This window comes from Stenella coeruleoalba (genome assembly GCF_951394435.1).
Source record: "Stenella coeruleoalba genome assembly, chromosome: 7".
Taxonomy (NCBI): Eukaryota; Metazoa; Chordata; class Mammalia; order Artiodactyla; family Delphinidae; genus Stenella; species Stenella coeruleoalba.
This window is the reverse complement of record NC_137153.1, coordinates 42123977-42138112: the sequence shown is the minus strand read 5'-3', so window position 1 is coordinate 42138112 and position 14136 is coordinate 42123977. Positions and strand designations below refer to the sequence as shown.

General features: G+C 55.9%; 2 protein-coding genes across 5 annotated transcripts; one reads left to right on the top strand and one right to left on the bottom strand.

Moving 5' to 3' along the window:
• The first annotated feature begins 847 nt into the window (after positions 1-847).
• On the top strand, positions 848-10176 carry IL11RA (interleukin 11 receptor subunit alpha). 4 transcript variants are annotated; one of them, XM_079925514.1, is made up of 13 exons: positions 848-866; positions 4130-4229; positions 4518-4578; positions 5259-5428; positions 5566-5680; positions 5831-5863; positions 5949-6115; positions 7177-7340; positions 8143-8284; positions 8630-8749; positions 8868-8964; positions 9218-9300; positions 9765-10175. In XM_079925514.1, exons 2-13 carry the CDS (start codon positions 4130-4132, stop codon positions 9779-9781), a joined length of 1269 nt encoding a protein of 422 aa, XP_079781640.1. In that variant the 5' UTR covers positions 848-866; the 3' UTR covers positions 9782-10175. The 4 variants fall into 4 exon arrangements, with proteins under 4 accessions (XP_079781640.1, XP_079781638.1, XP_079781641.1 ...); XM_079925512.1 differs by lacking the exon at positions 848-866 and adding an exon at positions 966-1044 and having other exon boundaries at positions 9765-10174; XM_079925513.1 differs by lacking the exon at positions 848-866 and adding an exon at positions 1624-1670.
• A 93-nt stretch (positions 10177-10269) lies between these two features.
• Positions 10270-10979, bottom strand: CCL27 (C-C motif chemokine ligand 27; the record flags this gene model as incomplete). Its single annotated transcript, XM_079925517.1, has 3 exons — positions 10270-10440; positions 10634-10769; positions 10910-10979. The coding sequence occupies 3 exons, from the start codon at positions 10977-10979 to the stop codon at positions 10380-10382; spliced, it is 267 nt and encodes an 88-aa protein (XP_079781643.1). The 3' UTR covers positions 10270-10379.
• Between the last annotated feature and the right edge of the window lie 3157 nt (positions 10980-14136).

Here is a 14136-nt window from a genome sequence, read left to right as displayed (position 1 = left end):
CTATTTCCCTGGCAAGACTGTAACTGTGGGAATAACAAGTCATACAACCCAGGAGACATGATGCTACCTAGGGTCCTCCAAACTTTTAGGTGAGGACAGGAGCTTGTGAGTAATGCGGGAATGGCCAGAACACTTTTTGTCTCCATTCTTCTCAAGGGAATTGAGTCTCTGGGAGGGGAAATCACACAAGGCTGGACAGTGATGATCTGACCCAGGAGAACCTTGGCTGCCTGCATTCCGGTCCAGGATTCTTTCTTCCTAGAGACCCTGGAGGGGAAGGGTCAACTTGGAGTGTTACCCTGGTTTGGAAGAAGCTCAGACAAATGTACACATTTCCCTTGAGCCCGCATTGGCTGGGGAGTGGAACCCTGGATGGGAGACATACATAGGCGCGCGCGCGCGCGCACACACACACACACACACACACACACACACACACCACCACCACCACCCCCCCCCCCCACCCCCCCCCCCCCCCCCCCGATCCTACACCTTTTATTTGCATGCATTTTGGAATCACCTGGGGAGTTTTAAACAGTACTGATTTAATTGGAGTGTGGCTTGAGAGTTTTAAAACCACAGTGTCCAGCGACGTTTGAGACCCACTGCCTTACAACCAGTCCACCTCCTTATCTGGAGTCAGGGGCACCTTCAGCTTCTCTGGTCACCTGCCCAGTAGCTCCTAAGCCACTGAACTTGAGGCTTTGTTTGAGGACAGCTGGGGGGTGGACGGGGCGGGGCCTGAGAGCTCTGGTCCTGCTGTCCCAGGAGGAGAGGCTTTCAGGCCAGAACCCAGGAACCCGGCTCTAGACTCGGTCCCCGGCAGCCTCCTCAGTCCCGGACGGGACAGGAAGTGTCCGGCAGAGGTGGGTGTGGGGATGATTGGCAGTTGGAGGCTCCAATGGGTCGAGCCCCCCCATTTCAACCCTCTCCTTCCATTGGTGCCTGGGCGGAGCCGCCCCACGGCGTGCCCCAGGGCGGCAGGGAGTAGAGGCCGGGGCGGAGGGTGAGGACGGAGGGCGCTGGCGGCGGCGGCCGCAGAAGGTGAGGCCTGATGGGGCCGTGGGTGAGCTCGAGGGAGCCTTGCCAGGAGAGGGCGGGGCCTGGGGGTGTGGGATTTGAAGGGCCCGGAGTGACTGACGGAATGTCAGTGCGTGTGTGTGTGTGTGTGTGTGTGTGTGAGAGAGAGAGAGAGAGAGAGAGAGAGAGAGAGAGAGAGACTGCAAGGCTGTGTGTGACGCTGTCAGTGTGCGAAACTTCGCAAGTGTCGCTTGGTGAAACTCAGCTAGTGTGACTGCGGGTGTCGCTGTGCTGAGGCTGAGTCTGCATGTGGCTGTGCCTGTGTGGGATTATGTGTGTGTGTCAGTGTGCAGTTTGCGGGCAGAGACCGGGTCGTGCGTTTGTGTGTGTGTGAGAGGGCCTGTGACCACATCAGGGAATGTGTTTTGGGAAGGTCTCTGCGGAGTTTGAGACTGTGTCTGACAGCGTGAGAGTGGATGGCTGGGTTTGCGTGTGCCAGTGTGTGACTTCAGCATGGCAGAGGAGGAATGAGACTTGCACTCGGCGTGTGTTCTGTATCCTGTTAGACTGAGGAGAAGTGGAGCTGGGTTTGCACTTTGGGGACCCACTTCAGTAGCCAATGGGACTGACCTTTCTACTTAGTGGCCAGGGTAAGCAGACCATCCCCAGCACACTTGGCTCTCCCTCCTTCTTTTAGTGCTTGAGAATCCTTGTCACTGGTCCAGTGCTCCTTATTTTCTGTCTCCCTGTCTGACTCAGTTTCCTTATATTTCTTTTTCTCTCTCTACTACTGTCTTCCTAGAGCTAGTGCTCTGTGTGTCTTCACACTTTCGTCTCCCCAGGTATCTCTGTGTATCTGCTTTTTAGTCCTGCCTCTCATGTTCTCTGCATCTCTGTCTCTCTCTCTGTGCCCCTGTGCCTGACTCCCCTGTTCACCTTTGTCTCTTTGGCCACCTGGGGGCCTGAAATGGTGATGAGATGGGGGATCTGCCGTGCTAAGAGCTCCCTGGAAGAGGGGGCTTACGCTATGATGAGGAGTTGCTTTTAGAGAGTGCTGTGACCCCCCCATCCCAGGGCGGAGTGCTAAGTGTGTGTGTTTGGCTGTGCAAGGAAGAGGGAGATGTGTGTCTGTGTGTGTGTCTGGGTATGTGTAAATGTTTAAGTGTCTGAGCCTGGGTGAGGATGTCTGAGTGTATCGGTGTAACTGTGAGTGGCTGTGTCTGAGAGTGTGTGTCTGAGGGTAAGTGTGGGTCTTGTGTATCTGGCACCAAGGGACCAAAGGCATTTCCTGGTGCTGGGGCCTGAAGAGTAGCGGGGGAGGTGAGAAATGGCTGGAACGTCCAGGGGAGGGGGAAACTGGACTCTTTGGCTTTTCTTTATATCCCCCAACATGGGGCCCTCTTCCCCTTAAAATACAGACAGCTGTGCCCTAAGGAAATATTTGCTGGGGAGTGAAAAGAGTGGGAGCACGAGTATGTGTCTGCTTTTTGATTTGACTGTGTCCGCGTGTGTTCAAGGGCGTATCTTTGTTGACTGTGCCTGGGGAGTCCACGCGTGAATGTGCCTGTGTTCTGCTGTGTGAAAACACAGGAACCTCTTGCTGACAGGGACACAGCAGCTCTCCTTTCCCTCTTGCTGTGCCTGGCTGTGCCTGGCTCTGCCTGTGGCTTCCTTTCCAGACTCGGGGGAGGCCTCTTCCCTTCCCAGGGCCTTGGGTGGGAGGGGGTGGGAGAGTAGGAGGGAGGAGAAAGGAGAGAGGAGGGGGGCCTGGCTAGGGGCGGCTGAGCTCCATGGCCCAGAGGGGCGGGGGCAGGGAAGGGGAAGGAGGGGACGATTCTGGGGTCCCAGAACTGAGTAGAGCTGAGACGGGTGCTGTAGCTGGTGGGAGGAAGTCCTGGAGGCCATGGACAGTCAACCACTGGAATCATCGAGGTAGGGCAGGGCTGAGCAGGGTAAATGTGGCCGGGAGGCCGGGGTGAGCCACTAGACACACTCAGACAGACACACAGACACGCGGAGGTCGCTGCTCAGCTCTACCTGGGAGGGATTTGGGCTCTCCCTCTTCTGGAGCCCTCGCCCAGGGCCCTTTGCCCATCAGCGCCTTCTCCCACCCCCCTTCCCTCTTCCCCACTGCGTTCCTCATCCTGCTTTCTCCCATCCAGGATTCCCTCTCTCCTAGCACCTCCATCCCCCGTACACACATGGTTGGTTACCTTTTTGGCCTCTCTGAGATCCTGCTGCCCCAGCCCAGCCCTCACCTCGTTGAGCTCTCACTGCCTCCCAGTCCTGATCTCTGAGCATCTCTTTGTCCTGTGGCCTCCACCCCAGCCTCCTGTTCCTGCAGCCTCCCAGCTTCTCTCAGCCTCCTCTCCTGTCCCGCCACCCTGTCTCCATCTTCTGGCTCCTCGCCCACCCCCAGCCTCTGGCAGCAGTCAGGGCATCTGGATCTGCTTAACTCCGCAGCCTCAGCCTGCACCCTAGCCCCATCCGGCCTCACAGGCTCAAGACCAGCAAGATTCCAGAGTCAGGCCCAGATGAGCGGCGCAGAGCAAGGAGCCAGGCCCAGGCGAGAAGAGGCTTGGCAGCCAGAGCAGGGCTAGGCCTCATGGCAGGGGTACAGGGTGGGCTCAGACCCACCATGACAGTCCCACCCCAGGGTGATGAGGGCTGCCTCAGGTCGGTCAGAGGCAACGACTATCCCTGGGCCAGGTGGGATGGACACGGAATTCCCAACAGCTGGATTGGAGGAGTTAATGGGAGTGACTGAGCCGGTGCCAACACTTGGTGCCAGGGGTGGGTGCCAAGGGTGGTGCAGGGGGCGGTGCTGGCACAGTCTGTCGCCTCCAGCTTTTGTTCTGGGCCCTAAGCCCACGACTGAGAAGGGGGGGTGTGAGGGTGTGTGTGCGTGCGTGTGTGTGTACTCACACACAGCGCTGGGCGTATGGTGGAAAGGGGACCTTACGTCAGAGCCCCCAGTGATGTCTGATGTCCTTACCCCACTGGGCACCTGGTTTCCTCCTAGAAAGCCTCAGTCTGGAAGAGGGGGAGGCAGACTTTAGCCTCCCATCTTGGGAATGGGGGATCGCTGACCTTGCCTCTCTCTCCACAGATGAGCAGCAGCTGCTCAGGGCTGAGCAGGGTCCTGGTGGCCGTGGCTACAGCCCTGGTGTCTGCCTCCTGTCCCTGCCCCCAGGCCTGGGGCCCCCCAGGTGAGAAAAACTCTGCTCTATGACCCAACTCTGACCTGTGACTTGCCACCATCACCGTGGCCCCTCTCATGCCTAACCTGTCATCCTCCCAACCCCTGAAATCCAGTCTGGCAACATCTCTCTACCCTGCTCTCTGACCTCTGTCTCCAGATTATAACATGATGTTTTGACCCCATGACCCCACTCAGGTCTTAAAAGTCCACCCCTTATCCTGTCACTGTCACAAAGTGTGGGGTGGGGTGGGAGAGAGGGAAAGGAAGAGCCTCTGCTCAGAAGTGCCTTCAACAGGGGTCCAGTATGGGCAGCCTGGCAGGGCCATGACGCTGTGTTGCCCTGGAGTGACTGCTGGGTAAGTGCTCCACCAGCCTGCTGGGCTGACAGGACCCTTTCACGACCCATTTCTTGACCTTGCCCAGTCCTCACACCCCTCCCATCCTTGCCCCTGTATCTGTAATCCTCACCTCTTTGTCTGTCTTAACCCTCAAACCATCCTTATTCAACAGAACATTCAACCAACATGTATTGAGCACCTGCTAAGTGCCTGGTCTATTCTAGGCCCTGAGATGCAGCAGTGCACAAGCCAGGCAAGATGCCAGGTAGTAATACCTGCAGGGCAGAAAATCAAAAGAGAGTGAGGTAGAAGAGGGTAACTGAGTGACCACTTTTTATTGGTAATAAGGGAAGGCCTCTCGGAGGAGGTGACATTGAAGCTGATTTCTGAAGGTTGGGGTATAAGCAAGCATTCCTGACAGAGAGAACAGCTAGTGCAAAGCCCTGAGGTGGGAGTGAGCTCTGCACTCTTGAACCAAAAGAGGCACAACCTGACTGGAGTGCAGTGGGGGAGGGGGAGACAGGAAGGTGATGAAGAAGGAAAGGAAGGCAAGGGCTAGATCACCAGGGGCTTTGTAAGCCAGCAAAAGGAGTTTGAGCTTTACTGCAAGCACTGAGAAGCCAATGGAGAGCTGTGACATGGTCGGACTCATAGTTTAAGTCTTCCCTCTATCTGTCATCATCTCATCTCACCCCCAGGGCCCCGGTGTCCTGGTTTCGGGACGGGGAGACAAGGCTGCTCCAGGGACCTGACTCTGATCTAGGGCACGAACTGGTCCTGGCCCGGGCAGAAAGCACTGACGAGGGCACCTATATCTGCCGGACCCTGGATGGTGCACTTGGGGGCATGGTGACCCTGCAGCTGGGCTGTGAGTTGGGGAGGGAGTGTTGGCGGTAGCAGTGATGAGACATGGGGCTCCTGGGGGAATCCAGGCCCTGAGTAAGCCCTCTGGGATGGGTAGGGGCTGGGAACTTCTCGGTCTCCAGCTGCACCCTCTGCCTCTAGACCCCCCAGTCCGCCCTGTTGTCTCCTGCCAAGCAGCTGACTATGAGAACTTCTCCTGCACTTGGAGTCCCAGCCAGGTTAGCGGTTTACCCACCCGCTACCTCACCTCCTACAGGTGTGTGCATGATCGGTGTGTATACCTATATATTTGGGTGTTTAGCAAAACGTGGGTATGGGAGGTAGGTAAGGAGGTCCTAAGGAAGGCCTGAGAGAGAAGGAGGACCCTCCTTTCCTTCCTGACCTCGGATGGCCTCCTCCCTGCCAGGAAGAAGACGGTACCAGGAGCCGATGGCCAAAGGTAGGACATGAGGGGGAAGCTGGGGGCTCTAGCTGGGTACCACAGTGAGCATTTCCAAAGCTCAAGACCACATCCTCTCTCCTAGGATGAGTCCATCCACAGGGCCCTGGCCATGCCCACAGGACCCCCCAGGGGCTGCCCGCTGTGTGGTCCATGGGGCAGAGTTCTGGAGCCAGTACCGGATCAATGTGACTGAAGTGAACCCCCTGGGGGCCAGCACACGCCTGCTGGATGTGAGCTTGCAGAGCATCTGTGAGTACCCACTCCTAGAACTCTCCCTAAATCCCTACCACAGAGACCCCAAACGGACCCCAGAGTACAGGTACCCCCCAAATTCAGAACTCTCCTCCCCTGAGCTCCCACATAGCTCCCTCCCAACATAGACCCATTTCGGCACACAGATGGCCCCCATGGAGACTAAGAACCCAGGGAGATCAGAGCCCAGGAGGCAGGCTTACATCAGCTTCTAGAGACTGCTGCCACTACCCCCTTCCCTACTAGTCCTTCCTGGCTGCCTAGCCCCAGTGCTGCCTCTCTGCTTCTAGGCCTTGTGCTGAAGGCACTTCTATCTCATGTCCTCCCTGCCCAGTGGAAGCCCTTGCTGGCCTCTCCTTCCTCTTGATCTGTGTGTGGAAGGGGGTCACCAAAGCGCTGGCTGGAATTTGGGCCAACTCATCTTCCTTGGATGGAAAGCAGAATCACTCTTTTTTTAAAAAATTTATTTATTTTATTTATTGATTTTTGGCTGCATTGGGTCTTCGTTGCTGCATGCGGGCTTTCTCTAGTTGTGGCGAGCGGGGGCTACTCTTCCATTGCGGTGTGTGGGCTTCTCATTGCGGTGGCTTCTCTTGTAGCGGAGCATGGGCTCTAGGCGCGTGGGCTTCAGTAGTTGTGGCACGCGGGCTCAGTAGTTATGGCTCGTGGGCTCTAGAGCACAGGCTCAGTAGTTCTGGCACACAGGCTTAGTTGCTCCGTGGCATGTGGGATCTTCCCAGACCAGGGCTTGAACCCATGTCCCCTGCACTGGCAGGTGGATTCTTAACCACTGAGCCACCAGGGAAGTCCCAGAATCACTCTTTAACTCACTCAACAAACATTTCAAAAATCCGTCCTCAGATCTTAGCTTACTTTATAATAGGGATGACAGATAGGTCCTGTGCCTAATGGATGATCAAGCTTAAGATTTCCCCAACCTCCTTGGAAGTGCCTCCCCTCAGGGACCTTTAGGCACACACCCATCTTCCCTTGGGAGGTGGTGGGGAAGGGATGAGTACCTGTCTTGTGCCCTGAATTTGTGTCTCCACTACCCCCAGTGCGCCCTGACCCACCCCAGGGGCTGCGGGTAGAGTCGGTACCTGGCTATCCTCGCCGCCTGCGTGCCAGCTGGACGTACCCTGCCTCCTGGCCCCGCCAGCCCCACTTCCTGCTCAAGTTCCGGCTGCAGTACCGTCCAGCACAGCATCCAGCCTGGTCCATGGTGAGGCCCCTGGAGTGCGTCCCAATCTGGGGCTGTGGGTCCTGTCTCTAGTTTCATGTTCCTGGGTGTTCTGCGTGACCAGATCTGGCAGGTAACTGACGCCCCGTGGCCTTCCCCTACAGCGTACTCTCCATGGGCCAGGCCTTGTGCTGGGTGCTGGGGTTGTAGCAGAGCCTGAGGGACCGGGCCTCTGCCCTGCAGGGCTGTAACTGATCTCAGCCCATCTGTGGGAAGACAGCAGTGATTTTTTAAAAATAACTTTTCTAGGAAAAGGAGTGCCTTTCAGCCAGAGGCACAGCCGCATACAAACACTCATATACTCAGATGTGGATAGAGGTGAAGTCCCACATCTGGAGATGGCAAAGATTGGCCAGCATCAGGCCTGCGGAGCGCTGCCTCAGACAATAACCAATATTTGTGGAACACCATCTGTCTGCCAGGCACTGTGCCACACATTTTACATGTATTATCTCATTTAGGTGTATTCACCTCTATTTTACAAATGAACAAACTGAGGCAGAGAGAGGTCCAAGGTCACTCAGTAAGTGGTACAGCAAAGATTTGAACCCAGGCAGTCTGAAGTCACAGCCTGTCTACAAAACCACTGTGCACTTTTGTCTTCTGAACACTAGGTGTAGGCCTGACACCACCAGCCACCCTACGTGAGGCCCAGACGGCTGCATCAGGCTGACAGGGACAGGACTGGGAGGAAGGGGTGCTCTTTGCAGACTGGCTCTGGGGGGCAGATAGGCTGAGTGCTTATAACCTGGATAACGTGCCGACGAACCATCTGCACTGACAGGTGGAACCGGCTGGATTGGAGGAGGTGATCACGGACGCTGTGGCTGGGCTGCCCCATGCCGTGCGGGTCAGTGCCCGGGACTTTCTGGACGCAGGCACCTGGAGCGCCTGGAGCCCCGAGGCCTGGGGTACTCCGAGCACCGGTGAGAGACAGAGCCTAGGGAAAGAGCAGAGGCCCCGCTGCCCAGCATCTATCGGCGGAACTGCAGGCGCTACGGGGCGGCGTGGCAATTGCGGCCCCAGGCTTCACCTGTAGCTGCCTGCAGCCCCGCCCTAGCTTAAACCCTGCCCCAGATTAAACCCCGCCCCTCAGCCTCCGCCCTTCAGCCTCCACCCCTGCTTACATCCCCAGAAGCTGGCTCTGCCCTTTCAAGCTCCGCCTCCGAGGCGCCCCTGTGTCCAACCCTGGCCCTGGCCTCGCCTGGCGGGCCCTGGCCTCCGCCCCGACCCCGCATGGATAGTTCTCCTCAGGTCTCGTCTCCCTCCAGGACCCCTACCGAAGGAGATACCAGCTGGGGGCCAGCAACACGCGCAGCCAGAGGAAGAACCTCAGGCGGTTAGCCCTGCTCCCCCAAGACCGTCCCTCCTACCAGACCCGCGGCCACTTGGTGAGCTTGGGCAGATGGGCAAAGGTGGTAGAGGATGGGAAAGCCCCAGAGAGAAGCGGGCACCGAGTTTGGTCAGGCAGCCTTGCTCTCACAGCTGGCACATGACCCTCCCCCTCAGACCACAGAGACGCCCTGGAGCAGGTGGCTATGCTGGCATCTTTGGGAATATTCTCTTTCTTGGGACTGGTGGCTGGGGCCCTGGCACTGGGGCTCTGGTAAGTGACTGCCATTGGCCTCTCATCCTCTGATCCCACACAAGGGCTCTGATACCCATAGACCACACCCGTTCCCACCCCTCATGACTTTGCACTGAACGTGTCTGATTCTGGAACCATTCCTCCTCCTTCTCCCACCCCCAACTTCATGATTCTCACCCTTTCCTCTCTTGACCCTTTACTAACAAACCTTTTTGGAAGAGACTGAGATGCCCCACATTGTCAGGGAGACAGCTTCCTTTTTGTGCTCCAGGCTGAGGTTGAGACCATGTGAGAAGGATGGACCCCGAAAGTCTGGGTTCTTGGCCCCGATGATTCCGGTGGACAAGCTTCCAGGTGAGTATGACCTCTGGGAGGTTTGGACTTGGAGATGTGTGCCCTCATTTTGAGTGTCTGGATTAAGAGCCAGGTGCCTTAGTCATAAGGGTTTTGGGAATCAGAGTTGGGTCTCCTCATTCTTGTAACTTCTGGACTCAGGGATGGGCCTTTCGTTTTTGAGTCCCGGGCTCAGAGTTGGGTCTCTTCTGTCTCTTGCAGGATACTGGGGCTCCTAGATGGATTCCCTCCTCATTTTCAGGGTATTAGGCTCAGAGCTGGATCCCCTGCCTTATTCTTGACGTGCCTGGGTCCAGAGCTAGGTCCACTCCCTCATCTTCAGGGTATTGGGGCTTACACAGAGGTGGGCTCCCCTATTCATTTTTGGAGTGTTGGGCTCAGAGCTGGGTCTCCTCCCTCATTCTCAGGGAATCTGGGACAAGATCCAGTCCTACTATCTCCCTTGATTTTCCTCCTTCTTCTAGGAGTCCCAAACCTGTAGAGGATCTTGGAAGGCTTCAGCTGATTCCACCTATAACTCTGTCTTGCTGGTGTGGATGGACAGACAGGTGGAACCCAGGCAGGACAGTAGATCCCCACGGAGTGGGGTTCTCAGCTGGAAATTCTGTTTGGAGCTCATTTCTATGAGACTCTGTGTTCCCAACTTGCCAGCTGAAAGGTGCCTGGACCTCTGGCTTCATCTCAGAGTTGGCAGCCCACCTGAGGAATGTGTGTAGATGTGTATGTCTGTGTCCATGTGTGTCCACGTGTATGTGAGGCAGGGAACATGTGTTCTCTGCATGTATGTATATAGGTACCTGGGGAGTGTGTGTGGGTCCTTGGCTCTCGGCCTTGCCCCTGGCGGGGGTTGTGAAGGTGTGAATAAAGAGAATGAGGAGGTTCTTCTGTTTATTGACATGTCTCACAGCTCTGGACTCGGGACTCACAGGAGAATACACAGAACTTGGAGACCACAGTCAGAGACTACTGGGCGATGCTGCTTTATTATTTTGGCTACTGGGGGCCCCGGCCCATTTTCCCTATCATCTCCAAACTCAGTTGGGCAGAGTCCCCTGGAGCCTCTTCCCTTGGCAGTCAAATCACAGAGTCAGGCTGCGGTTCTGGGGGTGGATGCAGATGCTGCGTCGAGACAGGTGAAACCTGGGAAAGGAAAGGTCCAAAGCCATGGTCGTAGCTTGGAGATGAGGGTAAGGCCCAGGGGTTAGAGGCAAAGGCCAGATGAACACCTGAGTTGGCATCAGAATTAGCAATTGGGGCGGGGTTGAGATCAGCATCAGGGGTTGGGACTGAGGTCAGAGTCAGGGGTCAAATCAGGGGCAGAGTCAAAGCACACACGAAGGCCTGGAGGTGACAGTCCCCATCAGCTTCCTGAAATTCCACTCGGATGACCTTCCTCAGTGGTTTGCTTGAGAGTGGCTGTCGGTAGAACTGAGTACAGCATGATGTAGTGCTGGGTGCCATTGGCAATGCTAGGGGACAACAGGACCATGTGTTCGGAGGGCTTCTGACCCTAAGCTCCATCAGATAGCTGGAGGCTGGGCTTCCTGGGCCCCTTTCCCTCCATCCCATTCACCCAGACCCCTGGCCTTCTAGACCCCCAAACACTCACCTCCTCCAGGGTCTGGGCTTAGGAGCAACAGTAGCAGCAGGAGGCTGCTGGTGGGTGAGGGCCCCTTCATGATGCTCAGCCTGGATACTTCCTTCTTTCTCTGCCTCCTTCCCTACCTTTTATCTGGGTGCCTTTTACCTGGGGCACCAGGTGAGTCAGCGGCAGGTGAAGATGTATTGCTCATCCTGTGACACTCCTGGGCCCTAATTACCAGAGACCCCTGTGCCACAGACCCCCTCCTCTTTTAGGACAGTAATTTCCCATGGGCTCCTAAATCCTGGGCAGAGAAGCTGGGGAGGGGATTGTGCACATGGGGACTGATGGTACAGTAACTGAGTAAGGGCGGCCAAGGATCCACAGTGGCATCCAGTGATGGACATTAACACTCACATACTCATAGTTACACATTCACAGTCACACCTCAGTCACTCGATCAACCTCACATGGTCAGACAACCCCGGATGGAATCATACAGTCCCAATTATACTCAAAGTTCCACTCCCACACGGTTGTGTTTTCACAATCGTCCAACCACACGGTCACACTAGCACACCCAAATTCTGATGGGGGAATTGTGGGTGGGCTGGGAGCAGATGGCAGGCCAGCACCAACTTGCCTTCATTTCCCCCTGCCCGCTTCCTGCCCTAGCCTGCTTGTCTTATTAGGAAAAATTGATGGGAATGGCTCCCTAAAGCAAGCCCTTCTGACTGAGGAGGAGTCTTGCCTGGGCCGGTCACATTCAGACTGCGAAGCTGGGAGAAGGCCCTTTTTGGTGGTAATGGGTTGCCTTGGGGATACTGAGGTGTGGGTTGCTTTCCCCAGGAAGATGAGATAGGGAGGAAGGATGGGGTGGATATGGAGGGCAGGTGAGGGAAGATAAAAGTTCTTTGGTGCCAGGTTGCTGCTGTCCAACAGGTAAGAGACCCAAGCAATCTTACGTTCCTGTTTTTGCCTAGTCCTGTCCCAGACATGCCAGCCTCTTACCAGCAGGGACCTGGGGTTTCCAGCCCCTGGCTTACTGAGACATAAGATTCAAGAGCTCAGTTACCTCTCCTTTGTTCTATTCAAATGCCAGTTTCTCTCTATTGTGGGCCTGGAAGAAACCCCCCCCTCCCCAACCCCTACACCCTCTGCATCCCATCCTCTTGCTAAAGCCCCGACCTCCCTTTACCTTCCTGTCCCTTCTTTTTAAATCCCATATCCAGCCCTCACCCCCTCTTCCCCTAGCCACCCCCATCCCCACCCAATGCAAAACTATTCCTTATCTTCCTCCTCCTGTCCTTTCCAGGAAGCTGGGGACAGCCTAGGGTGGGGGCAAGCTGCTAAGTTTACTGCCCCTGGCACCCTGAAGAATTTCCCACTCCTGGTCTGGAGATTTGAACCCTCCTGTCCTGCTCTATATTTTAAACATAAACTGATCATCACCCAGTAATCCAGCCCTTATCTGGTTGTTGCAGGGGTACCTTCTACAACCTTCTGCTCTGTCACCAGCTACCCTCTATGGGGCAGGCCTACTCTTGGGATGGGGACTCACACCTCCCTGGGCATCTTTCTGCTGCAGGGCGGCTGCAACAATCAGGAGCGACCCTAAGCTCGGAGAGTAGGGACTAATCCCCCTCCCAGGCTGAACGACTCGAGCTTCTCCCGCTCCTGTCCAGGGTAAGGCTTGGGGGCTTCTTCCCTGGAGCTTGTCTTGTGGATACTCAGGAAATCTGAGTATCCTGAGGGATTCTGAGGTGTAGGCCCAGGGCTGGACAGGGTACTCTTTTGTCAGGGTTCTCAATGTAGACATTGTGAGGAAATGCCTCAAGAGCCTGGGTCCATTCTTGAAGGTGGCCACAACCCAGAGGTCACTCATCTTGAATTTCTAGTACCAGAGGCCTTAGGGTCTCTCACCCACCCTCCAGTCTGGACTTGTACCCCAGAGCTCGGGTGCACCCACTGAGGCACCATCATCTTGTCACAAATCTTCAGCTGGCTGGCTGTCACACACTTTGGAGTCTTTTCTGGACCAGTCAATCCAGAGGCCTGGCAAGGAAGAAACAAATTCTTCCAGGTATGCACCCATCTCTCCCCTTTGGCTTCTCCAAAGATAGGGCCAAGTCTCTTTTTTTTTTTTTTTTTTTTGAGGTATGCGGGCCTCTCACTGTTGTGGCCTCTCCCGTGGCGGAGCACAGGCTCCGGACGTGCAGGCTCAGCGGCCATGGATCACGGGCCCAGCCGCTCTGCGGCATGTGGGATCTTCCTGGACCGGGGCATGAACCCGTGTCCCCTGCATCGGCAGGCAGACTCTCAACCACTGCGCCACCAGGGAAGCCCGGGCCAAGTCTTTTTCCCAGCTACAACCTGCTATGGCAGGGTCAGCACCAGGCTGGAAGTTAGCTCTGACCCCACCCACAAACTGGGCAGTCCCTTTAACTTAATTCTGTGGTGCCCTCCCTGGTGCTGGGGCCAGTTCCTAACTGAAAGCAGACCCACTAGGAGTCCCTGACCCTTCATCACTTCAGGAACTAGTGGGTTTCAGCCCAACTCGGTGACAAGACCGAAAGGAAAGGTGGGGAGCAGTGGCCCTTGGGTTCTCCTAGGGAGGTTACACTTCGGGGGGCTGATGCCAAGTATCTATGTACCTTTGTTTTTTTTTTTTGGCTGCGCTGTGCGGCATGCGGGATCTTAATTCCCCAACCAGGAATCGAACCCATGCCCCCTGAAGTGGGAGCATGGAGTCTTATCCACTGGACCATCAGGGAAGTCCCTGATGCCAAGTATCTTTAAACTTGGGATCCAACTGGAGGAGCCAGAAGCTGGGGTGTTAACTGTAGGAAAGACCTCCAACAGTTCTAAGTCATTCCCCTATGGCAGGCCGAGGGTAGCAGCTTCTAGGAATCTTTCCCTCCTCTCACAGCCTACTTCCTACAACTATGGGCTTAAAATATTTTAGATCCACTCCCAGGAGAAGATTCTTCAGGCACCTGGCAAAGTCCTGTCTAGGAGGAAGGTGGAAACAGAGAGCTGGGATTGTGAGGATTTATGGATGTGGGGACAAGGCTGGGAGGAAGATAAAGCCAGGATTATTTAGCTCCCTCCATACAGACCACTCATAGAGATGAGTGTGTGTGTGGTGGGGCGGGGGGCTTAGGTGGTGGAAGGCAATCACTGGTAGTAAGGGGAGGCCTGACCCTGATGAGAGACCCTTAGGAATAATGGGAGCCTGGACACGGACGGACACC

Bases quoted from the DNA above. Each gene is read 5' to 3' on its own strand.
- IL11RA (XM_079925514.1), top strand. From the start codon at position 4,130: ATGAGCAGCAGCTGCTCAGGGCTGAGCAGGGTCCTGGTGGCCGTGGCT. The intron at 5,864-5,948 runs GTAGGACATGAG...CCTCTCTCCTAG, and splicing joins CCAGGAGCCGATGGCCAAAG to GATGAGTCCATCCACAGGGC. The intron at 8,965-9,217 runs GTAAGTGACTGC...TTTGTGCTCCAG, and splicing joins GCCCTGGCACTGGGGCTCTG to GCTGAGGTTGAGACCATGTG.